Below are 27,744 nucleotides of genomic sequence, written 5' to 3'. Positions count from 1 at the left end.
TGGTTTGGACTGGTATTTGGAAGGCAAGACTTACTAACTGGAGATAGAGGGAATTTTCTTCCAGGAGGAAAGTAAAGGATAGACTTTACTTGGAAAGAAAATGAGGCTCTAGCAAAATGGGTCAGGCAGCATATAATACTAGATGTGGACAAAGGCTGTAGGAAAGGGCTTGCACCTGATACAACAGGGCCTGTTGATATTTAACACAAACGGAAATCAAGGTGGCATGGTACAGTGGCCCTCCAACCTAGCTGCTAAAGCTCAAGGGCACACTTATAGGACCATATGGCCTCCAACATCTGGAAGTTCTCTGGAAAGACTTGTAGCTTGCATCAATGTACCATGACTGCTCTCATGCCCAGGACAAGTGGAAATAAGACTTATATTATAGTTGATAGGGATAGGAACCATTCTGAATATCCATCCTCCCCCCAAGAGAGAGGTGGGCCTTGCTACATATCAATACACAATGGAAACAATACACAGTACAAAGCCAGACACTCTGTCTCAGTTCAGGGGATGAAAGCCACAAAAATAAAGGAGCAAAAAGCCTTCTGGGGGAGGTGGGGGAATGGTCAGTGTTGACTAGAGGGCAGAGGGAGATGGATTAGTCATGGGAGATATAGCACCTAGTTCCACATGCATAGCCCACCTGACAGTAATTGCCCTCTTTCAGAGTCAATGAAAGAGCACTTTTATGGCACAAGTCTGGAGTTAGACAGCCAAGTCAGTCTTGAGAAATCAATTTAACTGTTTCACATATTCATTTCCATATAAGTAGAAAGGTGACAATCCTAGTCCTTTATATTGGGATTGATTTGAGGATTGAATAAGTCAATGTCTGCAAAGCATTTGAACAATGCCGGGAACCTAAGAAAGCATACAATACAATAGCTATTATAGTCACTATTAGTATCAATAATTCTATAATCAACAGTGCCACAGGAAGGGGATCGATTGATCACGGCCTCTCTCTCAGGTGCTTGACTGAGCTCTACAATGTAGGATGGAAGGGATAGAGTGGGGGAAGGCCAAAAAGCTAGTTAGAAAGTCATTGGATTTCTTCATGCACATCGCCCTGCACAGCCATTCTCTGAAAAGTTCAGTCTCTTCTCTGCTGCTGCTGCTAAGTTGCTTCAGTCGTGTCCAACTCTGTGCAACCCTATAGATGGCAGCCCACCAGGCTCCCCCATCCCTGGGATTCTCCAAGCAAGAACACTGGAGTGGGCTGCCATTTCCTTCTCCAAGTCTCTTCTCTACTGTATTTAAACCTAAGATACGCTATGCCACACAAACACCACGGGCATCAGCCAAAGAGAGTGGTTCCATATCTTTTGCAGGCAAGTGCATGGGGCTGAGAATCAGGCACACCCACATGTTAAGTTTACCATTAACCTCTCTTACAAACCACTTGCCCTGTCAGGCAGGCCTCAGATATGAGAATAAATTCAATTGTCCTCTCCACCCACTACGACCCAAAAGTGGCAAAGTCAGCTGGAGGCACCACTCAAGTGCTTGTCCCTTCTGGCTCCAGAAGATGTCTAGGGCCCAGACAGGCTGCAGCTTCCCAGTATCCCCTGTGTGCTGCCACCCTAGCGGCCTGCAGCAGGCCAACTCCTACCCTGTTTAGCTTCCGGTAGACGGTAAAGCCCCTGGATTCCACCTGCCAATTCCAGCCTGATAGCCTGGGATTCTGAAGTTCCGCACAAGCCTCCTGGAATTGCTCCTCAGAAAAACTGGCAGAGGCCATTCTTCCATAGCCACAAGTTTTCTGCCTGCAAGGGAGGCCACACACAGCCTTAGTATGTGTTAAGGATCAAGGCAAGAGTGTGGCCAAGCATGATTGGCAGGAACCAAAGAAGAGATAGGGTAGAAAACGGACCTTATCTATGCACTTGCTGGCAATGTAGCCCACTTTGCTAAGTTAAGAGACATCTGGTTCTCTAAACAAGCTTCTGAACTTCACTTTCACTTTTCTCCCAGATTCCTTCTTCCCACTCACAAATTTGTGCACCAAAGTTTTTTTTTTTTTTTTTTTCCCCAAGGAACCATTAGAACAGGGATGAAAGAAAAAAACTGGAAACATTAAAAGGACTGGTGATTATATGAAATCTATCCCATATTATGGATGCACCAAAGAATCTAGACTTGTGGTTCCCAGGAAGTTCCCAGAGGAAGACTAATGGGGTCTTGAATTAGCCCCAGAGAAGCCACTCCTGTTTTCAATGCCTTGACCTTCTTCAGGAAGCTGGGATAAATATAAAATCCAGATCTGTCTATTTCTATGATCAGGGACAAAGTGATCTACAGAATATTTAACAGCTAATAAATGTTGACACCAAAAGCATCTGTCACTACCATGAGGTAAGTCCTATTATAGATTATCCCCACTTGAGATTTGGAACTTGGACACTTTTTACTGATATCTACAGTATTATCAGCTGGGAATGGAGCAGTTGTTAGCTTGAAATGAACACCGATGTGAGACAAGGGACAACTCCAGAGGCGTTAGAAGTCAGGTCATGCCCAGTTTTGCTAGGGCTGTATCTGTCTCCATCTTTAATTTCAAAATGGCTTTCACCGTGAATTGCATCTGGAGAGTGGAACAAGAATTAGACTGGTAGAAACTGACCAGTCTAACAAGCCAGGTGGACACAATCTCCAAGGTCTTGTTCACAGCAAGAATATCCAGAGTAGTAATTAGATAACTACAGCGAGAATCTTGACTAGTAAACTAGAGGTGTAATCTCGTTTGGAAAAGGAGAGGGCATCAGAACTGCGGTTCTGGATTGCACACTGGGTGCATGTAGGGGGAAAAAGGTAGAAGAAGTGAACTGCAACACAAATGTACACAAGTCCTCCTAGTAACCAATCTTGCTAGTACACCTCAAAACAAATTAGCGGCAAGCAGTGTAGGAGTTCCTCAGTCATCTAGGGTCATGAATTTGGGGTCAAGGGTAATATACTACCAACCTGGAATGGGAGTGGTGATACATTATTCATCTTCATCAGGAAAAGGTTAGAAGCTGACCCTGTACCTGGGGAGCATCAGCAGAAGCAGCTGTGACCAGGTGGGAACTCAGAAGCAGTGAAAGCAAGGCTGGGGCTAAGGTAGCACTGAAAAAGCTATAATACCTGTTAACCTGTCCACAGTGAGTATCATAAGGTGCTCTGTCGATAACTGCAGGGACTAGAATCCACTAAAAATGAGTCTTCCTACCATAAAGAATTTGTATGTGACATTGACATGCAGAAATAGAAGGAAGAGGAGACCAGGAAATAGCTTTTTGCCTTGAAGTAAAAATACAAGACTCCTGGTTATTTCTTTCATGAGATTCTATTTTACATCTTAATTTTCAAATTTTACTTTCTCGTGCATTAAAAAAAAATCTGAAGGTGAGAAGATAAAGAGACGGAAAGAAATGATCATGAAGGTAATTTTACCTCCATATTAATGTAAGCATTTCCCAAGCTCTATTTTTCAGTTATTTGGGGGAAAACATTTTAAAAGATGCATCTACTTCCTTTTCCTTCTCAGAAGATTCAACTTTGAGCACAAGATATTATTTTAATGGTAAAGACAATGTATTCTATCCAAGATAACAGTGGAGGTCGATGTTAAAATTTTTCAGCAAAATAGACTAAATATTTGTAGTACTAGGCTTAAAAGTCTGACAGGGAGTTAAGCTGCATATAGGAGATCAACTCAGCAACTGACTTTTAGGAGCAAATAATTTAATATTATATCTCCCAAATGATGATGTTTTTCTGTTTTCTTTATCCATTGCAAAGTGAACTCCAGGAGGGCAAGAAATTTTGTCTGTTTTATTTACTGCTGATTATTCAGCTGGTAAAGAATCCAACTGCAATGCAGGAGACACAGGAAACTTGAGTTTGATCTCTGGGTCAGGAAGATCCTCTGGAGAAGGAAATGGCAACCCACTCTGGATACCCTCTTTGCTTCTAGAACTTATGCCCAATACTGATATCATCTTCCATTTCACCTTCTTACCAGTCTCAACTGATTGTATAATCTTTCTTAACACACTATTGACAAAAGACTTATTAATGCCACAGGTGTTAGTTTCTGAAAAATAAAAAATTCCAGTTAAAAATGTGTTAATTAATGACCATTGCTTTCCCCAGGTTCATATCTTAAAACTCATATGATTCATGAAGTCCTCTAAATGCATTTAGTATATATAGATTACATAAAATCTTTAATAGTAATTTTGTGTATTTAGTGTGTATAATATAAAATCTTTAAATATGCTCCCTTCACCTCTCGCTTACAAACTAAGATTGCTGTTATTTATGTTTTATGATTTCTCATGTAGACTTTGCCAAAATCTTGATAGCTCAAGAATGGCAAATGCTCAGCTTATGCCTTCTTTTCCCTACTTACACTAGTGACAAGTTAGTTTCCTTATTACTGGACTTTCCTGCTGAGTCCAAATGAAGTTCTGAAGCCCTTCTCAAAGCAGCATTTCATAGAGAGAGTACTAGACTTGATAAACAAGTGGAATCCCATTTGTCCTCTCCTCTCTGTCCTCCTCCACCAGATGGTGTGTAGATAGTATAGACTGTCCCAGCATCTGGCCCTGGCTCTGGGGACTCAGTGTAGATGGCAGTATGGTTCTGCAGGCCGAGAGAAACCAGAGGCAAGGGTGGTGTTTCCTCAGAATGCTGTTACTGCTTGTATTTGCTTAAAGCCCATGGTCTCCCCCTGTATTGTACCTGTTAAGCATCTTACATTTCACTCCCTGTCTGGGTGGAGGGAAACCTCTTTGCAGGTTGGGTGACAGTGGTGGCCTCACTGTGACATGACTCTGATTGCTGAGTCTACAGCAAGATGCTGTTGTTGTTCTCCTCCATACTTTCATGAAATATTGACATAAGTCAATACCTGGCTTATTCTTGATTGTCTCAGCTCCAGGAGTCTCTATTGCATTTTTGATGTTTTCTTATAGTGCACCTCAACACAGCTGGCTCCAGAGATATCAAGAAAGAGAGGTGGACATTGATTATAAAAGTCCTGCAGGGTATGTAGCGGTAGTGTGTATGCCCAGGCCACTCAAGATGGCTGTTCTCTTGCTCTTTGTACATGCCCTGCTTAAGAGTCCATGCTTTACCTACATTGTACTCACAAGAATGTGCTTGACCCCTTACACGAAAGATGCATCACTACAGGAAATCTGATCATGTCACTTCCATGTTTAAAAGTATATGAGGATCTCTTGCTTACAAAAGAAGGTGACAGCTCACTAATGGAGTATATAAGGCTTTATACAATCCAATTCTAATGGAAAAGTTCAGACTAACTTGTTCTTACTGACACAAGTCCTCTAATTGTTCATGGCAACACGTTCTATTTCTACAATCTGAAAGTCTTTTACGTTTCTTTTATGTTTCTTTTGTTTATGTCCTTACTTTTTCTAAAATTCCCTTCCTCATTCATCACAAGCTTGTTGAACTCCTATAGATTCTTAATCTTTCCTAAATTTCTCTAAACAGAATGTTGATTCTTGCTCTGAATCTCCAAGAAATTCTTTTTAACCTTTAATATAGAATACGGGGCTTTTCGTTATTATGTTCTTAATTATTTACATACATGTCTAGAAGATCATTCCAAGTAACAACTGTATCCTCATTCAAGGCAAACATGTCTGGTGGGTCTCCAGTTAATATATCTTAAAATAATACATTCAAGGCTATCCTCTTTTTTCTTTGTGAAGAGTTTGTGACAACAATGTTTGCTTGTTTCTCTTTGCTCATTTATTTTACAAATACATTATATATATATGATAAATATATATATATACTATGTGTTAGTCATGAGCAGCATCCATGACAGAAATCTGCAGTTCAGCCAAAACCTCGCATTGTATCTAAAGCAGCAGAAACTGAGTGAGAACTTTAAGTGGCCTTTGTGCCGACATTTCAGTCTGCTGTGCTCCTCCCAGGGGCAGAGAGACAGAAAATGAAGTATTTGGCTCTCAAGCAGTATGGCACAATTCTTGGCTCACATAGATAAATATTGATCTTATACAAATTCCTCAGGAGAGGCAGTTGATGGTTCTTTGAGCAACACACACAAAGTCCCCACTCTCTTTTATGCAAAGACATAAATCATTTGTAAATAGAGCCCAACATCTGTGAATAAGTCCAAGATGACTGATAATCAGAGATTTTTCTCATTTGAGCCCAAACCTAAATTTAAGCAAGCAGTCGGACTACATGAAGTTACAATGCCCTTTTGTTCACCCTGATGGCTCAGAGGTTAAAGCGTTTGCCTGCAATGTGGGAGACCTGGGTTCGATCCCTGGGTCAGGAAGATCTCCTGGAGAAAGAAATGCCAACCCACTCCAGTATTCTTGCCTGGAGAACCCCATGGATTGAGGAGCCTGGTGGGCTACAGTCCACAGGGTGGCAAAGAGTCGGACACGACTGAGCAACTTCACTTTGTTCACTCTATCTTGAGGCATGCATAATACATTTGCAAGGGTAAACATGACATGCTTCCAAGTAAACACCATTAAGTGTGACTACACATCTGTGTCTTTAATAAAACTGAAGGCAAAGGATAGCTCTTTAAAGATCTCATGTCATGATCACTCAATTTAAGTTTCAGTTGCTGATGGGAAGTGGATTGTTAGTGTATGTCTGTGTGTAAGATTGTGCAGAATTCCTTTTCTTTGACTACAGTTGAATCACACCTTGGTTTTCATCTGGAAAGTGTGCGTAGCACAGTGAAGAGTATGTGTATGGTGAGGAGTTATTGAGATTAAAAACCAAAGGGCAGCAAACACTGGTTTTCAAGGCTCTAGGGGTGAGATAGGAATTGATAGAAAAATCTTTAATGAGGACTCATATGTATATATATATTCACACACACATACATATATATTGTTGTTATTCAATTGCTAGGTCATGTCCAACTCTGCAACCCCATGACTTACAGTATGCCATGCTTCCCCGTCCTTCACTGTCTCATGTGTACTTCTCCTCTTGTCTGTGTGTATACACACAAGAGAATTATTGCAGAAATATTTAAAGCAGAGAAAACCACCTGAAAGCCCACAACACGAAAGTGATTAAACAAATTACAGAGCATACCTAAAGAAATGAAATGCAGCAGTTTAAAGTGTAGTAGGTAAGTATAAGAGTGGAGGCAGGAGAAGGAGTTGACAGAGGATGAGATGGTTGGATGGCATCACTGACTCAATGTACATGAGTTTGCGTAAATTCTGGGAGTTGGTGATGGACAGGGAGGCCTGGCTTGCTGCATTCCATGGGGTCGCAAAGAGTCACCCATGACTGAGTGACTGAACTGAACTAAAGGTGATAGAAAAATTTACCTCTTCTGACACCAAATTTATGAACCAAATCATCTAACAACACATTAAAGGTATGAGTTACTAAGAATTTTATTTTTCAAAGGGTAAAGGAAGAAGAAAGCTTGAAGGGATATTAACTGCTTAATTCAGATTTGTAAAGAAGGAAATGATGGTTATGTGCCTGGTGTATAAGTTCAAAAAGTAGCAGAAGTGTGGCAGATGTATTTTAAATATGGTAAGTGATTATGTACATGATTTTATTTATTTTTTAAACAGCTTAGAGTGTTAATATTATCCCATTTTAGGGATGCAGAAAATCGAGGCTCAGAGACATTAAGTGATTTGTCAAGGGGCACAGAGCCAGTTCATGCTAGGCTCTTACTTTGAGTCATAGTCCATCTTTACTTTGAGTGTTCTTTATGTTATGTAATAATTTTACCAGGAATTCTGGGAGACAGAGGCTGTAGCATCCTGAAGTTCATAAAAAGCAAGTAAAGCTATCTAAGGAGTTTAAAAAAGAGATATGCACAATTCAGTGGCTTGTGAAAGACAAGTAAAATTTACCCCAAAACTTTATTATGAAAAATTTCAAATATATATAAAAGTAGAAAGAAATATGGGGCTTCCTTGGTGGCTCAGCAATAAAGAATCCTTCTGCCAGTGCAAGAGACATAGATTTGGCCCACGGGGTCAGGAAGCGCCTCTGGATAAGGAGATGGGAAGCCACGCTGGGATTCTTGTCTGGGAAATCCCATGGACAGAGGAGCCTGGCAGGCGGCAGTTCAAGGAGTTACAGAGTCAGACATGACTGAGGGACTAAACAAAAAGAAAGAAATACACAGTGAGCAACCCAACTATCCACCACAGAAATTCTACAGTTAGCATTGCACTGTTTTTGCATTATCAAGATTGGTACTTTAAAAAAAATAAAATTCTGAATATAAAAACTTAGAAATTATAATTTCTAATTATAATTGTCTAATAAACAGTTATAAAATGTGAATAATAAGCTTAAGTTTCATGAGGTCAAGAATTACGTTTGTTTGTTGATCTCTGTGAATTCAATGTCCAGCTTGGCTCTTGGCACAGAGTTGACCCTTGATACATCTTTATTGAATAAATGGGTGACATAATCCCAGTGAGTAAAAAATGGGCTTTACATCTAAAAAAGCTAATATAGTATGCCTTCTGATAAGTTAATGAGAGGAAAAAATGTCATATAGATTGAAGAAATAGCAGTTCACCAGGGATCAATGTATCAGAAGATTGACAGTTAAGTTAAAACAGGAATAAACACCTGATGTGAAGAGTTGATTCATTTGAAAAGACCCTGATGCTGGGAAAGATTGAAGGTGAGAGAATGGGATGAAAGAAGATGAGATGGTTGGATGGCAACACCGACTCAATGGACATGAGTTTGAGTAAACTCTGGGAGTTGCTGATGGACAGGAAGGCCTGGCATGTTGCAGTCCATGGGGTCACAAAGAGTCAGACACGAATGAGCAACTGAACTGAACTGAACTGAAGTCTTTCTGCATAGACTGACATTCTTCAAAAGGGTGTGAGAGGTTAAAACTAACATGGTAAAACTCAGTAGAGACTAGTGTGAAGTCTTTAATTCTGAAGTAGAGGAGTGTGCCATTGCTTGGCAGAGTTTAATATTTAAAATATGGACAAGGAGTAGCACACTCCATTACTAAGTTGATTATTATGAGCTGGTTGTATAAATATATGGTTAAAAAAGATAAATCAGACTTAGCACTAACAGAAAAATAGAGTACAAGGAAGAATAGTCCCACTGTACCCTGTTCCTCTCACACTGGCAGCCGTATAGTGCTATTGAATGAACTCTAACATATCTACCAGAATAGAAGAGGGAGTTTTGGTAATAAAACATAACAAAATTATTGGAGATTAAAGTCATTAGAGAAATAATAATTTTAGACATAGGAAATGAGAATATGGGATGATGTGCTAAAGATCTTCAAACACTTGAAGGGCCAATGGAAAGGAGGTAGAGATAATAGTTTCAAGATGGGAGCTAAGTTGACTATATGTACATATATATGTGTATGTAAAATATAAATATAGTCATATTTTATATTTTATACAGACATCACTATATACAGAAGTATTTAAACATAAGAATTGTTATCCTTTGTGGTCCAGAAACAGACAGCAAATGGATGAAAGCTTGCAGAGAAAGCTCGAGGTCAGGACTCTTTAAAGAACTCAGTTGTAAAAATGGAGCAACATAGATGATCCATGTTCAGAGGTTGTCTATCTTGGTGTATCTTATGAGAGTAGGAAAGTAGCCAGGTCAAAATAACCACCACTGACAGTGCACACACATACAACAGGGGTAGAGGACTCTGTCTTGAGACAAGAAGAGTGACTGTGGGAGCTTCAGGCAGACACACAGGTTCATCAGTCTGGTGATGCAGGAGATGGTTCCTGGGGGTCTGGTTAATGGTACATGAGCCTGCCTCCCTCCTTCCCAGTGGAAGCCAGGAGAAAGTGAGCCTAGGCAGTAGCTCCCACACCTCCTCTAAGGAAGCAGAGAGTTGAAATGGAATTTCAATGGCAAGGTAAACACCAAATGAGGAAACATCAAACATCCATTAAAAGTCTACAGTGTGACATAAATTTATTTTCTACATCTATGGGGGATGGATAAATTAGAAGACTGAGACTGACACATACACCCTCCTATATATAAATTATGTAACTAACAAGGACCTACCATATAGCACAGGAATCCTACTCAGTATTCTTGTAGTGGCCTCTATGGGAAAAGAATCTAAAAAAGAGTGTGTGTGTGTGTATAACTGATTCACTTTGTTGCACACTTGAAACTAACACATTAAAAATCAACCAAACTTCAATTAAAATTTAAAATATACTAAAGTAAAATTCCCATGCTTAAACTCCAAAAAACTCTACAGCATACAAAATAAATTTAATAACCAGATCTTATACCCAAAAAAGTAGAGTTAACAGAACAATTAGAACTGGGTTTGTGGAACAGGACTGATATGTTGTTTATTATTTCTGAGAGCAAAACTAAGGCCAATGGAGATATCTACCAGTCTATCTACATCTATTTTGAAATTTACTGACCTAGATACCAGGGAATCTATAATCACTGGACCTGGTATATACCAGCCCTGTAATAAGTATTTGATGAATATATCTAAGCAGCATTGGGGCAGATATATATTCATCTTATTTACCAAGAAAATGACAGACATGGTGTTCATTGGATTTTCATTCTAGCAGGGAAGCCAGCTAATCAATAAATATGTAATATAAAAGTAAGCAGCAATAATTTTCCATAAGGAAAAATGAAGATGAGCAAGGATATAGAGGATAATGGGGGATCCTTTTTGCTGGCCTTCTTGGTTCAGGAGGCAAGAGACTACTATAAATAGGGAGACACTTGAGCAGAGACCTGACTGTAGTGAGTTGCCTATCATTAAGTAGCCAGAATTTATTGACTATAAACAACATTTCTTATCTCAGAGTTTCAGTGTGTCTGGATCCTGGGTGTGGTTGAGCTGGTCCTGGTGTCTGGCTCAGCATCTCTCAAGGCTGCAGGCAGGGGTTCTCTGGGACTGCAGTCCTTGCAAAGCCAGACAGCACAGAGATGGATTCTCTTCAGTCTCACTCAGAAGACTACTGGAAAGACTCAGTTCCCCCCAGCCTGTTGGGCAGAGGGTCTCAGCTTCTGACTGGCTGCCAGTCAAAAGACCACACTCAGCCTCTCCAGAGAGCAGCTCCCAAATGGCGACTTGCTTCATCCGAGGAAGCAAGAAGCTCCAGAGAGAGAAAATGAGCAAGAAGGACATCACAGTTTTTCGTAGTCTAATCTCTGGATGACATCCCATCACTGTTGCTCTTCTTTACACCAATTCTAGCATGATCTGCTCTTTATAAGCAGGTCGCTAGGTCCAGCTCAGACAAGAAGTGTTGGGGGTGGAATATAGTGAACGTGATCCTGACTGTACCCAGGGAGCTGTGGTAGAGATTCTCCTAGAGCCCGGGATATTCAGGGAATGCAGGGTCTAACTCCTCTTGGAGAATAAACAGGCTTAAATTGCTGAGTCCTTCTTCCTAGTTATCTGGATGAGTTAATCCCAGCTCAGATCTGCCAGCTAAACTCTTCCCCGGCCAAGCTTCTCTACTTAGAAAATCTGCAGGCCTCACCCAGTGATGTCAGGAGGTGTGTGTGCCCATCAGTCCTCCCCTCTCATGAGATGCGAGTGCTCTGACTTTGCATCAGAAAACATCTGGTTGACCTCCTAGTCCTCCAGCAGATTGCTGGATGTTTCATAAATTAGTGGAATATAATTGGATGGAGCTTTAGTGATTATTCAACCCTACCAGCATGTTATAAACCAAATGAGACATGAGAAAACAGCCTCCTTGCACACCCTCTCCAGGGACCCAGCACCTTGGCTGCACAGGCACATTTCCTAGCTTGTGATGGAAAGCAAATGCTGTTTACAAGAGCCTGAAGTAGCTGGAAGCAAACAGGAGCTCCTATTTGGATGCTTTCAGCAATCCAGCAATTATTCAACAGCAGCCTGAAATTAGGCTCCTAAGAAAGAGTTTATTCACTGTCCCTGGGAAAATGAAACTCCAAGTTCATTGGTAAGCAGAAACCATGACCACTTAGAAACAGATCTGGTCCCTCATAAGCTTTCATAGAAGAAAAGTTGCTGTGTATCCTTCACTGAGCTCTAAGTACCATTTTTGGTCTGCTTGGTTTTCACTGGCTTCTTCTCAGTTTATGAACCACTAGAGAGGAATTAAGTAAAATACGTAGGAGAAAATGGGTTTAATAACTGCTCCCCACCCCACCAACCTCCACACCTGTCCCTGAGAGAATCAGATTTTCTTAACTTCCAGCATCCTGACCTGAAAATGAAAAACTCTTCTTTTCTTGAAGTGTTTTGCCTCTCTCCTCCCCTATTCACACCAATGATAACTTCGAACTTGTCAACTTCTAAACAGTCATTATACATCCTCCAAAGGTATTCAAACAGAATGCAGAATCATTTTTAAATTTTTAATCAATAAAACTAAGCAAAAAATAACTAAAATGCAAAAAAAAAAATCTATTTGTTAAAAGTTCTAAAAGTTCATTGTTCTAAGAGCTCACTCTTTTATTCAGAAATAAGTGGAACATGAGATAAAGTTTTAATTTTTATATCCATCTTTCTGCCATAAGGTCAGATGGAGATCCTAGGGCTTTAGGGTGTTGTTCCACTTTTGATTTATTCATCAGAGAGTTGAAAATTGTGTGTGTTCTATATATGGAGTGTATAGCTGGGCACAAGATAAAGTTCCCTGCTCTATTACAGTCTTTATACCTTCAGATGTGTTAGGATGAAACATTCTAATGAGTGAAATGTTCAGAGTGTGCTTGGCATTTTGAAAGTGGTGAGTAAACCTTCACTATTATTACTTACTTCTGTGCTTTGACTGAATCTAGTTCTTTTACTTTCTCAAATTTTAAAGGAAATTCTCTGTGTTTTGACTAATGTTCATCCAAATTCAACTTTATCACAGGGATTTGACTCACACAATTATGTAGACTGGGAAGTCCCAAAAAGATTGTGGAAATCCTTGCTGCACAGGCCATCTTTGGTTGTGGTGAGTGGGTTTACACTTCATTTGCAGTTCATGTGGGCTTCTTATTGCTGTGGCTTATCTTGCTATGGGTTTCCCTGATGGCTGGGTGGATAAAGAACCCGCCTGCAACACAGCAGACACAGAAGATACGAGTTCAGTCCCTGGGTCTGGAAGATCCCCTGGAGGAAGAAATGGCAACCCACTCCAGGATTCTTGCCAGTAAAATGCCATGAATAGAGGAGCCTGGTGGGCTACAAAGTGTCTCAGTGAGTCGGACCTGACTGAGACACTAAGCGCACATGCTTTTGTTGCAGGGTATGAACTCTAGAGCACACAGGCTTCGGCAGCTGTGGTGCACATGCCCAGTTGCACAGAGGCATGGCGAATCTTCCTGGAACAGGGATAAAATCCATGGCCCCTGCGTTGTCAGGAGGATTCTGAAACACTGGACCACCAGGGAAGTCCAGCTTGCTATCTTTCTTGCTACAGATTCTGCGATAGAGATAATATGAACTTATATGACTTTCAGCAGACACAGGTAGAATAAAAGTATTTAATGCTGAAAAATCTAAAAATATGCTTATTTAATTAAACTAAACTAAAATTAGCTTTATTTGACAAGTGGACACAAAGCTTTATGGTGAATCTTGCTTTTCTTTTAGTGATAGAGCGCAATGCTACACACCATGACTTACATTGTCATACTCCTTATGTGTATTTTTCAAAATAATCCTCCATTGAAAGGGGAATCTTAGGGATGCAGAAAACTTTGGAGTTGTTTTTGGCCCAACCTTCAAGAGACCTTAGAGCAATGACTGCCTTAAATTATGTAGGATATCACAGATGTTGGTAGAGTTGCTTATCAAAAATGAGAACACTTTATTTAACATTTTTAGTCTGAAGGTGTTGACAAAAAAATACAGAGCATGAGAGTTGTGAGTTAAGTTTTCTGTGGGGAAAAATGAGTACTATAGCCCTGGAGAAAGTTATTCAAATCACTCTGAGGATCTGCTCTGAAGAGCTTGTGGAAGGGGAGGTCAGTATGTCTGTGATTTTAGTGAAGGAGGATACATGCAATCAACCACACACGTTGGCAGAAGATTGCTGTCAGTCACAAAAATGTTGCTATTCGTCATGAGGATCAGATGTGTCTATTAAAGACTTCAGTGATTGTCTAGATAGAAGATGAAAGAAATTGGTCTGATGAAATCTTCCTCTGAAAATATCTGGATATCTGAAGGCCTGTTCTGCCAGAATTTCTCAGTAAAAAAGAGTGCCTTATTGCTGACCTCCACCCTGAACTCCTTTCAGGCTGTGCCAAAGGTCACCAACTGCAGTGGCTACTAATATCTTACTTGTAGTGACAGGTTGCAAGTGCCAAGTTTTAGTTGGCAGTGCCTTCTCATGGTCACAAATTGGACCATAGCCTAGGAGGCATTTCATGATTATTTTGTGTCAGAGTGCTAGGATTGCTTGTTCCTAGGTCAGGCCAAGATTTTATTCTTAGGCCTCTCAGGGTGCTATTGCTGGACTAGGCCCTATCAACCACTGCCAAGTCTCAGGACCACCTGTCTTGCTAGTGCATCATGGTCCAGAAAACGACTCCCCCTGGTTGCTTCTTCCCATATTTAAAGTTACACTATTACTATTATTGATCTTATATAGAACTATATGTCTTGTCAGCTGCTTCAAGTCATCTAATCATTATTTTATCAGAGTACAAAATAGGCAGAATATAGGTAATGGAGTTGGTAGTATTTGTAAGGTTATAAGTAAGAATTCAAGATAAGAACTTCCATTAGGTGCTACCCAGTATATCCACAACTCATCTGACTTAATGTATTCAGTACCAATCCTTATCTTTGAAGGAAATGATATCTTGGCATTGTTCATAAAGCACCCAGTCACATTTCTTCATACTATTAAGCAGGTCACACTTACTATTGTTTAACTGTTTCCAACAGAAGGGGGAAGATCTTTCATGTTTATGACAAGGATCAGAGCAGCTATGATTGACTGGCCAAATGAGAGAATCTCATCCAGTAATATCAATGTCAAAAGAACTATAGCTTCTTCCTTCTAGAATAATTTCCTAAGGGTCATCCATTTAGAGCCTTGAGTGGAGAAATCCACTCAAGTTAATCTAGAAGTACTGGAAATATGCAATTGGCCATAAACTCAATAATTCAACTAAATTTATCTGTACATAAGATCATGAAATACATTCATTTCATAAGCAAGTACAAGCAATTATCAAAGTAATCAGTCTGCAGGCCTGCTTTGGCAACTTAGATCACCTGTCTACTTCTTCCTACCACCCTGTCTGGTAGTTTGCCATCTGTGTGAAAATTGTTTTAAGGTGATTTTGAGATCAGTAGCCTGAGTATAGTCCAGTACATTGTAAGGTCCCTCTCTAAGTGAAAGCAGTAATCAAAGCATCAATTTCCTTCAGATGAAATATGCATGAGCTAGTGAAGAGTACCTGATAAGAATCCTTCCATCTTCCCTGGTGGCTTAGACAATAAAGCGTCTGTCTACAATGTGGGAGACCTGGGTTCGATCCCTGGGTCGGGAAGATCCCCTGGAGAAGGAAATGGCAATCCACTCCAGTACTATTGCTTGGAAAATCCCATGGACAGAGGAGCCTGGTAGGCTACAGTCCGTGGGGTCGCAAAGAGTCAGACACGACTGAGCGACTTCACACACACACACAGGTTGGAGATGGTCCTTTAAATCATGCCTTTTCCAGTATGAATAATCCCTTGGTTGCAGGTCATGGGGCATCTGATCTTCATTCAAAGACATACTAATGAATGGCACTTCAGAAACAAACTAGAGTGTCCTCTTAATAATTCAGCTAAAAGTTACAACAATGTAACAGTAGAGCTATGTGGGAAGTGATTCTTGGTAAATAAAGACTTCTATTAACACAACTTGAATTTACTCTCCACATAAACATAATCTTTTTCTCCCTAAAATTACCCTCATTTCTACCAAAACAAGACTAGTTTGTTTGCAGAATAACTCTGGTTTCAATAAACTTGGCCTGATGACTTATACACATGTGATCATACAGGCCTTTTGAAATAGGTTTTGCTAAAACCTTTTATATGGAAATTCAGACTGAATTTTTAAAAGGCCTCCTAAAGCCAGGAAAGTCATGCCAAAGTCTTGTCACAGATTTCACCTGTGTTAACTACAGATTTGAGTAAATCTCTCCCTTTTAAAGGGCCCCAAATACTTTGAGATTCCTGAACGTGTTAGGAGGTTGCTTTCCTAACCTGGTTGATTTTAAAAGTTTCTGGAAACCCGAGTTTCCAGTCTCTGGAGGGATCAAGGAAAGAGAAAAGATAAATGTTTCCATTCTGCTTAAAAGTTATAATTCACCAAGTTGCTGTAACTCATAATTAGTTTGAGGGGGAGATTCTTTTCCAGATAAGTCTTTTATCTAGAAAAGAAAGATTGAAAGTTAGTAATACTTTAGATAGAAACCATAAATTTATAACCATATTCACTATTTCACACAGTGCTATATAAAGAACCTTTTTGTTACTAGTTTTAAGAAGGCATGGTTAAAGACCTGCTCACTACACAACTGACAAAGAAATTTGGTTACAGCTGTGACATACAACATTTTAATATAATACCTTAAGTTATGACTGATAACATTTTACCAGGACATACGAGATTCTTAGAAATTCCATACAATTTCTACATTAATAACATTTATTCACACAATGTAGCCTAAAAAGATTTTTTATTTATTTGACAATACTTCCATGTAATTTAACATACCAAATAAACCTAGCTAGTTTATATCTCTCTTTGGGATGTTTCAATGGTCCTTTGAAGTAACCAAAGTTTGGATAGAGGTCAAAGAACTACATCAGAATTTGATCTGGGAAATTTTTCATCAAAAATATCAAAACGCTTCAAACTACTTGGTCAAACAGGATCATAGTTCACTGTGAATAAGTGTTTATTCACTTCACCAAAATGACAACCGAAGATTTCGAAGTCTAAATAAGGAAGTTATAACAGATTCCTGGTTAAAGGTAGGAGGTCAGTATTTTAAGAGAACTGTCCTCAGCAGAGAAAAAAACAAATTCTGCTTTTATACAAACTTACTTTTAAAATTTACTCAATTAAATTTATTCTAAGCCAATCATTTCCATGCACAAAACTCTGTTCTCAGGATTGTTTTTCTCAAATCTTCCATAAATTTCTGTATCCACCTTAGTTTGTCTTTCTTTTTTTTTTTTTTTTTCTTTTTCTTTTCCCAATCTGGACAACCAGCTCTAAGACAAAATTACTTTTTTTTTTTTAACATAATGCAGTTCCACTCTATATTTTTTTTACTAAAAACACACATCCTACTTTGCTATTGTATACTGAAATGTTTCCATTATTACTTCTAGCAACTTTAATTTCATATTTAAATTCAAATCCTCAATTCTGTAAATGACAATTATAAGTGAAAACTAAGAAGTAAGCAATTATGAACTTTTTAAATTAGCATTCTGTAGATTGGCAAATATAAAACCAGTAATATTTTTTTTAATACGTGCTTTTTCATAGAAAATACCTCAGTATGGCACCAAATATATTTTTAAATCATCCTAAATACCTTTAATTTCTTTGCAAAAGGAAGCTAGTGTTCACTAATTAATGTCTTGGTATTTGTCTTATTTGGAAATGACCCATTTAATAAACTTTCATCATTTAACTTAATTGATCACAATTCTTAATTTCAAGGGCCTAAAATCTGGAGAAATTGTTTATTAATTATTCTATATAAGTGTAGTTGATTTACAATGTTGTGCTAGTTCAGGTATACAGCTAATTGATTCATATTCTTCCATAGTAGCTTATATGGAAAGATATGGAGTATAGTTCCCTCTACCATATAGGAAGTCCTTGTTGGTTTGGGAGATTATTTCTAACTAGGTATTCCTAAAATGTAATTATTCCTAAGGAGTTTATTCAGAAGCTCTTATTTATATTTAATTCAATTACAAAAATGTTGTCATATGGTAAGCAATTTTTCTATTCTTTATAAGCATATGTAATTTTATTAAGGACTTTTTTTATTATTTCTCAATAACAGTTAAGTTCAAACATTGAGAAAGAGTTTGACATTTAATATGAAGCAACCACAGGCAATAATTTTTTAACTAATTTATTTTTAATTGAAGAATACTTGCTTTACAATATTGTGTTGGTTTCTCCCAAACATCAACATGAATCAGCCATCAGTTCAATCGCTCAGTCATGTCTGACTCTTTGAGACCCCATGAATCGCAGCATGCCAGGCCTCCCTGTCCATCACCAACTCCTGGAGTTCACTCAGACTCACGTCCATCGAGTCAGTGATGCCATGCAGCCATCTCATCCTCTGTCGTGCCCTTCTCCTCCTGCCCTCAATCCCTCCAAGCATCAGAGTCTTTTCCAATGAGTCAACTCTTCGCATGAGGTGGCCAAAGTACTGGAGCTTCAGCTTTAGCATCATTTCTTCCAAAGAACACCCAGCGCTGCTCTCCTTCAGAATGGACTGGTTGGATCTCCTTGCAGTCCAAAAGACTCTCAAGAGTCTTTTCCAACACCCACAGTTCAAAAGCATCAATTCTTCGGTGCTCAGCCTTCTTCACAGTCCAACTCTCACATCCATACATGACCACAGGAAAAACCATAGCCTTGACTAGACGGACCTTAGTTGGCAAAGTAATGTCTCTGCCTTTGAATATACTATCTAGGCGGCTCATAACTATATTACCAAGGAGTAAGTGTCGTTTAATGTCATGGCTGCAGTCACCATCTGCAGTGATTTTGGAGCCCCCAAAAATAAAGTCTGACACTGTTTCCACTGTTTCTCCATCTATTTCCCATGAAGTGATGGGACCGGATGCCATGATCTTAGTTTTCTGAATGTTGAGCTTTAAGCCAACATTTTCACTCTCCTCTTTCACTTTCATCAAGAGGCTTTTTAGCTCCTCTTCACTTTCTGCCATAAGGGTGATGTCATCTGCATATCTGAGGTTATTGATATTTCTCCCGGCAATCTTGATTCCAGCTTGTGTTTCTTCCAGTCCAGGGTTTCTCATGATGTACTCTGCATATAAGTTAAATAAGCAGGGTGACAATATACAGCCTTGATGTACTCCTTTTCCTATTTGGAACCAGTCTGTTGTTCCATGCCCAGTTCTAACTGTCGCTTCCTGATCTGCATACAGATTTCTCAAGAGGCAGGTTAGGTGGTCTGGTATTCCCATCTCTTTCAGAATTTTCCACAGTTTATTGTGATCCACACAGTCAAAGGCTTTGGCATAGTCAAGAAAGCAGAAATAGATGTTTTTCTGGAACTCTCTTGCTTTTTCCATGATCCAGCAGATGTTGGCAATTTGATCTCTGGTTCCTCTGCCTTTTCTAAAACCAGCTTGAACATCAGGGAGTTCACAGTTCACGTATTGCTGAAGTCTGGCTGGGAGAATTTTGAGCATGACTTTACTAGCATGTGAGATGAGTGCAATTGTGCGGTAGTTTGAGCATTCTTTGGCATTGCCTTTCTTCGGGATTGGAATGAAAACTGACCTCTTCCAGTCCTGTGGCCACTGCTGAGTTTTCCAAACTTGCTGGCATATTGAGTGCAGCACTTTCACAGCATCATCTTTCAGAATTTGAAACAACTCAACTAGAATTCTGTCACCTCCACTAGCTTTTTTTGTAGTGATGCTTTCTAAGGCCCACTTGACTTCACATTCCAAGATGTCTGGCTCTAGATCAGTGATCACATCATCATGATTATCTAGGTCTGAAGATCTTTTTTGTACAGTTCTTCCATGTATTCTTGCCACCTCTTCTTAATATCTTCTGCTTCTGTTAGGTCCATACCATTTCTGTCCTTTATTGAGCCCATCTTTGCATGAACTCTTCCCTTGGTATCTCTAATTTTCTTGAAGAGATCTCTAGTCTTTCCCATTCTGTTGTTTTCCTCTATTTCTTTGCATTGATCGCTGAAGAAGGCTTTCTTATCTCTCCTTGCTATTCTTTGGAACTCTGCATTCAGATGCTTATATCTTTCCTTTTCTCCTTTGCTTTTTGCCTCTCTTCTTTTCATAGCTATTTGTAAAGCCTCCCCAGACAGCCATTTTGCTTTTTTGCATTTCTTTTCCATGGGGATGGTCTTGATCCCTGTCTCCTCTACAATATTACGAACCTCATTCCATAGTTCATCACGCACTCTATCTATCAGATCTAGGCCCTTAAATCTATTTCTCACTTCCGCTGTATAATCATAAGGGATTTGATTGAGGTCATACCTGAATGTTCTAGTGGTTTCCCCTACTATCTTCAATTTGAGTCTGAATTTGGTAATAAGGAGTTCATGATCTGAGCCACAGTCAGCTCCCAGTCTTGTTTTTGTTCACTGTATAGAGCATCTCCATCTTTGGCTGCAAAGAATATAATCAATCTGATTTCAGTGTTGACCATCTGGTGATGTCCATGTGTAGAGTCTTCTCTTGTGTTGTTTGAAGAGGGTGTTTGCTATGACCAGTGCATTTTTTTTTTTTTTTTTGGCAAAACTCTATTAGCTTTTGCCTTGCCTCATTCTGCATTCCAAGGCCAAATTTGCCTGTTACTCCAGGTGTTTCTTGACTCCTACTTTTGCATTCCAGTCCCCTATAATGAAAAGGACATCTTGTTTGTGTGTCAGTTCTAAAAGATCTTGTAGGTCTTCATAGACATGTTCAGCTTCAGTTTCTTCAGCGTTACTGGTTGGGGCATAGACTTGGATTACTGTGATATTGAATGGTTTGCCTTGGAAACGAACAGAGATCATTCTGTCATTTTTGAGATTGCATCCAAGTACTGCATTTCAGACTCTTTTGTTGATCATGATAGCTACTCCATTTCTTTTGAGGGATTCCTGCCCACAGTAGTAGATATAATGGTCATCTGAGTTAAATTCACCCATTCCAGTCCATTTTAGTTTGCTGATTCCTAGAATGTCGACGTTCACTCTTGCCATCTCTTGTTTGACCACTTCCAATTTGCCTTGATTCATGGACCTGACATTCCAGGTTCCTATGCAATATTGCTCTTTACGGCATCGGACCTTGCTTCTATCACCAGTCACATCCACAACTGGGTATTGTTTTTGCTTTGGCTCCATCCCTTCATTCTTTCTGGAGTTATTTCTCCACTGATCTCCAGTAGCATATTGGGCACCTAATGACCTGGGGAGTTCCTTTTGATATCCTATCATTTTGCCTTTTCCCACTGTTCATGGGGTTCTCAAGGCAAGAATACTGAAGTGGCTTGCCATTCCCTTCTCCAGTGGACCACATTCTGTCAGGCCTCTCCATCATGACCCACCCATCTTGGGTTGCCCCACAGGCATGGCCCGGTTTCATTGAGTTAGACAAGGCTGTGGTCCTAGTGTGACTAGATTGACTAGTTTGCTGTGAGTATGGTTTCAGTGTGTCTGCTCTCTGATGCCCTCTTGCAACACTTACCATCTTACTTGGGTTTCTCTTACCTTGGTGTGGGATATCTCTTCACATCTGCTCCAGCAAAGCACAGCCACTGTTCCTTACCTTGGACGAGTGGTATCTCCTTACTGCCACCGTTCCTGACCTTCAACATGGGATAGCTCCCTTAGGCACTCCTGTGCCTGCACAGCCACCACTCCTCGGGTTGCTCCTCCTGGCCGCCACGTGGGTGGCTCCTCCCAGCTCCCGCCCCTGGCCTGGGGCTCAGGGAGGCTTCTCCTGGCCGCCCCCGATCTCGGACATGGGGTGTCTCCTCCTGGCCGCCACTGGCCTCGGACGTGGGGTAGCTCCTCCTAGCCGCCGCCCTGACCTCGGACACGGGGTATTCCTCCCGGCCGCCACTAACCTCGGACACGGGGTAGCTCCTCTCGGCCGTTCCTGCGCCGTTGCAGCCTGGCACTCTAGGCCCCTGCCCCTGACCTCGGACGTGGGGTAATTCCTCTCGGCCACGCTTAGTGAGCCGGCTTGCAGCTGCTTGCAGTCTATTTCCTCCCACTTGGGGACCCCAGCCTTCCTGCATATTATACTTTCACGTGGAAGCAACCTAGATATCCATTGACAGATGAATGGATAAAGAAACTATGGTACATACATACAATAGAATATTACTCACTTATAAAAAGGAACACATTTGAGTCAGTCCTAATGAGGTGGATGAACCTAGAGACTATTACACAGAGTGGAGTAAGTCAGAAAGAGAAAAAATATAATGTATACTAAATCACTGAAGACAGTGATTGCAGCCATGAAATTAAAAGACGCTTACTTCTTGGAAGGAAAGTTATGAGCAACCTAGATAGCATATTAAAGAGCAGAGACATTACTTTGCCAACAAAAGTCCATCTAGTCAAGGCTATGGTTTTTTCAGTGGTCATGTATGGATGTGAGAGTTGGCCTGTGAAGAAAGCTGAGCACTGAAGAATTGATGCTTTTCAGCTGTGGTGTTGGAGAAGACTCTTGAGAGTCCCTTGGACTGCAAGGAGATCCAACCAGTCCATTCTAAAAAAGATCACTCCTGGGTGTTCTTTGGAAGGACTGACTCTAAAGCTGAAACTCCAATACTTTGGCCACCTCATGCGAAGAGTTGACTCATTGAAAAAGACCCTGATGCTGGGAAGGATTGGGACATGAGGAGAAAGGGGCAACAGAGGATGAGATGGCTGAATGGCATCACCAACTCGAGGGACATGAGTTTGAATAAACTCTGGGAGTTGGTGATGGACAGAGAGGCCTGGCGTGCTGTGATTCACAGGGTCTCAAAGAGTCGGACACGACTGAGCGACTGAACTGAACTGAACTGAACTGAACAGAACACATATAAATGGCATCTAGAATGATGGTACTGACGAGTCTATTTACAGATCGGCAATAGAGACACATAGAGAAAAGATTTATGGACATAGCTGTGGGAGAGGAAGGAGAGGGTGGGATGTATGGAGAGCATAACATGTAAACATACATTACCACATGTAAAATAAATAGTCAATGGGACTTTGCTGTATGACTCAGGGAACTCAAACCAGGGCTCCATAACAACCTAGAGGGGTGGAATGGGAAGGGAAGTGGGAAGGATGTTCAAGTGATACACTTAAGGTTTTTTTAAAACTCCTTATTTCAAAAGTAGTCTTTTTTTTTTCTTTCCTTCTGACAACAATCCCCTTGCTTTCTTAAGAAGATTGTGTAGTATATTTACATCTCAAAGGCACAAAGAAAGAAGGGAAGCTGAACCAGTTGTTCCTTAAGTCCAGAATTTTACAATATCTGCAAGACTTCTGAGATCAAAAAAAGTACATTTAGAGATTGGTGGAAAGGATAAGAGGGCTTAGAATTATTTCTAGATCCTCATTTCTGTTCTTATAAAGGCTTGATTTATAAGACAAGTAGTGAAGTAGTGAAGTTGTTCAGTCATGTCTGATTCTTTGCAATCCCATGGACTGTAGCTTACCAGGCTCCTCTGTCCATGAAATTTTCCAGGAAAGAGTACTGGAGTGGGTTGCCATTTAATCCTTGGAGGCAATCTGAATGATATGGAGATTGCCCTACCCATCCAACTATGTTATCCTGAATTGCCTTCTTTACATCAACAAAAAGATCTTCAACTAAAGTGGAAGTCAATCATAATTGACAGAGACAAATGGTCCCCAATGTTCATTGCAGCACTATTTACAAAAGCTAGGACATGGAAACAACCTAGATGTCCTCAACTAATGAATGGATAAAGAAGTTGTGGTGCATATATACAATGGAATACTACCCAGCCATAAAAAAGGAACATATATGAGTCAATTTGAATGAGGTGGATGATCCTAGAGCCTATTATACAGAGTGAAGTTAGTTAGAAAGTGAACATGAAAGTGAAAGGCACTCAGTCTTGTCCAACTCTTTGCAACCCCACAGACTATATACAGTCCATGGAATTCTCCAATCCAGAATACTGGTGTGGGTAGCCTTTCCCTTTTCCAGGGGATCTTCCCAACCTAAGTATCCCTCATTGCAGGTGGATTCTTTACCAGCTGAGCCACAAGTTCAGTTTAGTTCAGTTCAGTCACTCAGTCATGTCCGACTCTTTGCGACCCCATGAATCACGGAACACCAGGCCTCCCTGTCCATCACCAACTCCCGGAGCTTACTCAAACTCATGTCCATCTAGTCGGTGATGCCATCCAGCCATTTCATCCTCTGTCATCTGCTTGTCCTCCTGCCCCCAATCCTTCCCAGCATCAGAGTCTTTTCCAATGAGTCCACTCTTCGCATGAGGTGGCTAAGTATCGGAGTTTCAGCTTCAACATCAGTCCTTCCAATGAACACCCAGGACTGGTCTTCTTCAGAATGGACTGGTTGGATCTCCTTGGAGTCCAAGGGACTCTCAAGAGTCTTCTCCAACACCGCAGCTCAAAAGCATCAATTCTTCGGCGCTCAGCTTTCCTCACAGTCCAACTCTCACATCCATACATGATCACTGGAAAAACCATAGCCTTGACTAGATGGACCTTTGTTGGCAAAGTAATGTCTCTGCTTTTGAATATGCCACAAGGGAAGCCTGTAAATCAGAAAGAGAAAAGCAAATATAGAATATTAATGTATATATATATATAGAATCCAGAAAGATGGTACTAATGAAACTATTTGAAGGTCAGGAATGGAGATGCAGACATAGAGAACAGACTTGTGGCCACAGAGGGGGAAAGAGAAGGAGGGATGAATTGAAAGCATAACATTGAAACATATACATTACCATATTAAAATAGATAGCCAGTGGGAATTTGCTGTATGACACAGGGAGCTTAAACGTGGTACTTTGACAAGATAGAGAGGTGGAAAGGGTGACAACCTAGAGAGATGGAAGGGGTGGGAGGTGGGAGGGGTGTTCAAGAGGGAGGGAGCATATGTATGCCTGTGGCTGATTCATATTAATTTATGGATAAAACCAACACACTATTGTAAAGCAATTATCCTCCAAATAAAAATAAATTTTAAAATGTGATAGTCAAGGATAAATGCAAAAAAAAATTTTTTTAAAGGCTATGCATTGACACCTACTTAAAGGATATAATTTGAAGGGATAGTAATAAATTTCTACTCAAGAATAAAGAATAATCAAAATATTGCTTTTTCTTAAAGCCCTATATTCTAGATTTAGAGCTGTGTGTCTGTGAAGTGTTTTAATAAGCTTTTCCACAAAGGCTTCAAAATTTTTCTTTGCCTCTGTCTCAATAGTTTCACTTTAGTTTAGAAGAGAAGGCCTTAAGAAAAAGTTTCCAAACAAGCTCTGGATGTCAACTTCCAATTTGGCCAATTTCCTAACATAGAATTAAAAAAAAAAAAAAATCATTTGACTATCTTATTGTGTTCTGCTGGACAAACAGTACATACTCCTGGGTCATAAATACTGAACAAGCCCATAAGGCAAGAGGTGTCCCCAAGGGTGCAAAAGACATTATCTCTCCCCCCTCTAAGTTCCAGAGCTATACCAAAGATAACAAAAAGAAAGAAAGAAAGAAAGGCTTGGATAGCTCCCTTGAAAGCTGACAACAGTGGTAGGTCACGGGCTGCACATGGAGTGCAGCCCACATTTCCCCCCAGCTAAAATGTTTAGATCTTTTAAGTGGTTGCTGCTAAGCCAAGTTATCAGGACGGAAGTCAGACAAACAGGAATGCAATGGCTGTGCTTGAGAAAGAAGGAATCCACAACCCCCAGGTACTCAAAAGCCAATTTACAATTCAAAGATCTAATTCTTAAGAATGCTTACTGCCTACCAGTCTGAATTTAGAAAGGAAGGGCGAAGTGAAATTTTGTCTCCTCTGTTAACCATGCACTACTGATAGAGATAGCGATGAGAGAACTGACTTTGGTAAGAATTCTTACCTTTGCTGGCTTCTGGCAGTTTTCTGAGGATCCTTTCTGCAGGCTCTGGAGTGAGTAGGGTCCAGCAAATCCCATTATGGTCATCTAAACTTTTAGAGGAAAAAAAATCATATTCCCCCTACTTTTGCTCTGGGGGCCTTCTGGGGATCTTCTTTGGTACCCTCTTTTTATCCCAGAATGTTTCAAAGATAAACTAAGACATATTAAAATTTTTAAGAGCTTCTTTAAGTAAAAATCGAGGGCAGGATGATCTGAGAGAATAGCACTGAAACATGTATATTACCATATGTAAAATAGGTGACCTGTTCAAGTTAGATGCAAGAAGCAAGGCACTCAAAGCTGGTGCTCTGGGACAACCCAGAGGGATGGAATGGGGAGGGAGGTGGGAGGGGGGTTCAGGAAGGGGGGACACATGTACACCCATGGCTGATGCATGTCAATGTATACCAAAAACCATCGCAATATTGTAAACTAATTAGCCTCCAATTAAAATAAATAAATTTAAAATAAAAAAATAATACATTCGGGGAGGGGGAAGAACTAATGAGATAAAACATGCACTAACTTTAGTCTTAGCACATAACAATTGCACAATAAATGATAGCCATTATTGTTTTTAAAAAATCAATTCAATTGGACAGCATCTCTCTTAGGAAACAGTAAGGAGCTTCAAGGGATGAATAAATGAGAGATTTTCATAAGCAGAAGAGAGCAGAAATAAAGAGATTATGTTAGGAAAAGAGCTGGTTGGTTATTACAAGGTTACTTTCCTTTAGAGGAGGGCAGGGGTCTATCCATGTATAAAATCACCTCTTGTGTTATTTTGACAAAACTCTTTAGCTTTTGCCCTGCTTCATTCTGTACTCCAAGGCCAAACCTGTTACTCCAGGTGTCTCTTGACTTCCTACTTTTGTATTCTAATCCCCTACGATGAAAAGGACAGCTTTTTTTTTTTTTTTTTTTTTTTTTTGGTGTTAGTTCTAGAACGTATTGGAGGTGTTCATAGCACTGTTCAAGTATAGCTACTTTGGCATTAGTGGTTGGGGCATAGACTTGAATTATTGTGATGTTAAATGGTTTGCCTTGTAAATGAACAAAGATTGTTTTGTCACTTTTGAGACTGCACCCAAGTACTGCATTTCAGACTCTTTTGTTGACTATGAGGGCTACTCCATTTCTTCTAAGGGGTTCTTGACCACATTCATTGATATAATGGTCATCTGAATTAAATTCACCCATTTCTGTTCATTCTAGTTCACTGATTCCGAAAATGTCAATGTTCATTCTTGCCATCTCCAGCTTGACTCTTTACAATTTATCTTGATTCCTGCACTTAACATTCCAGGCTCCTATGCAATATTGTTCTTTGCAACATCGGACTTAACTTTCACCAACAGACACAACCGCAACAGGTGTCACTTCTGCTTTGGCCCAGCTCTCTTTCTGGAGCTATTTCTCCACTCTTCCACAGTAGCACACTGGACACCTGCCAACCTGGGGGGCTCTTCTTCCAGTGTCATCTCTTTTTGCCTTTTCATACTGTTCATGAGATCCTCAAGGCAATAATGCTGGACTGGTTTGACATTCCCTTCTCCAGTGGACCATGTTAAAGGAGATCAATCCTGAATATTTATTGGAAGAATTGATGCTGAAGCTCTAATACTTTGGCCATCTGCTGTAAAGAGCCAACTGGATGGAAAAGACACTGATGCTGGGAAAGATTGAGAGCAGGAGGAGAGGAGGGGCTACAGAGCATGAGATGGTTGGATGTCATCACTGACTCAATGGACATGATGAAACTCTGGGAGATAGTGAAGGATAAGGAAGCCTGGCATGCTTCAGTTCTTGGGGTCAC

General features: G+C 40.2%; 2 protein-coding genes across 2 annotated transcripts in view; both read right to left on the bottom strand.

Annotated features, from left to right (window-relative positions):
• The window catches only part of LOC138083558 (phosphatidylcholine transfer protein-like), a 40,919-nt gene extending 39,169 nt beyond the window's left edge, over nucleotides 1–1,750 (bottom strand). Inside the window, exon 1 of the mRNA XM_068977403.1 lies at nucleotides 1,622–1,750. Coding sequence (XP_068833504.1) covers nucleotides 1,622–1,750 — 129 coding nt within the window. The remainder of the gene's footprint in view (nucleotides 1–1,621) is intronic.
• Nucleotides 1,751–2,459: 709 nt separating this feature from the next.
• Nucleotides 2,460–27,744, bottom strand: part of LOC138083557 (phosphatidylcholine transfer protein-like) — a 65,268-nt gene continuing 39,983 nt past the window's right edge. Inside the window, exons 7-9 of the mRNA XM_068977402.1 lie at nucleotides 13,252–13,466; nucleotides 4,013–4,087; nucleotides 2,460–2,593 (exon numbers count right to left, since the gene is read on the bottom strand). Coding sequence (XP_068833503.1) covers nucleotides 2,460–2,593; nucleotides 4,013–4,087; nucleotides 13,252–13,466 — 424 coding nt within the window. The remainder of the gene's footprint in view (nucleotides 2,594–4,012; nucleotides 4,088–13,251; nucleotides 13,467–27,744) is intronic.

The sequence above is a fragment of the Capricornis sumatraensis genome, chromosome 8 (assembly GCF_032405125.1).
Source record: "Capricornis sumatraensis isolate serow.1 chromosome 8, serow.2, whole genome shotgun sequence".
NCBI lineage: Eukaryota > Metazoa > Chordata > Mammalia > Artiodactyla > Bovidae > Capricornis > Capricornis sumatraensis.
This window is presented reverse-complemented; position numbering and strand designations above follow the sequence as displayed.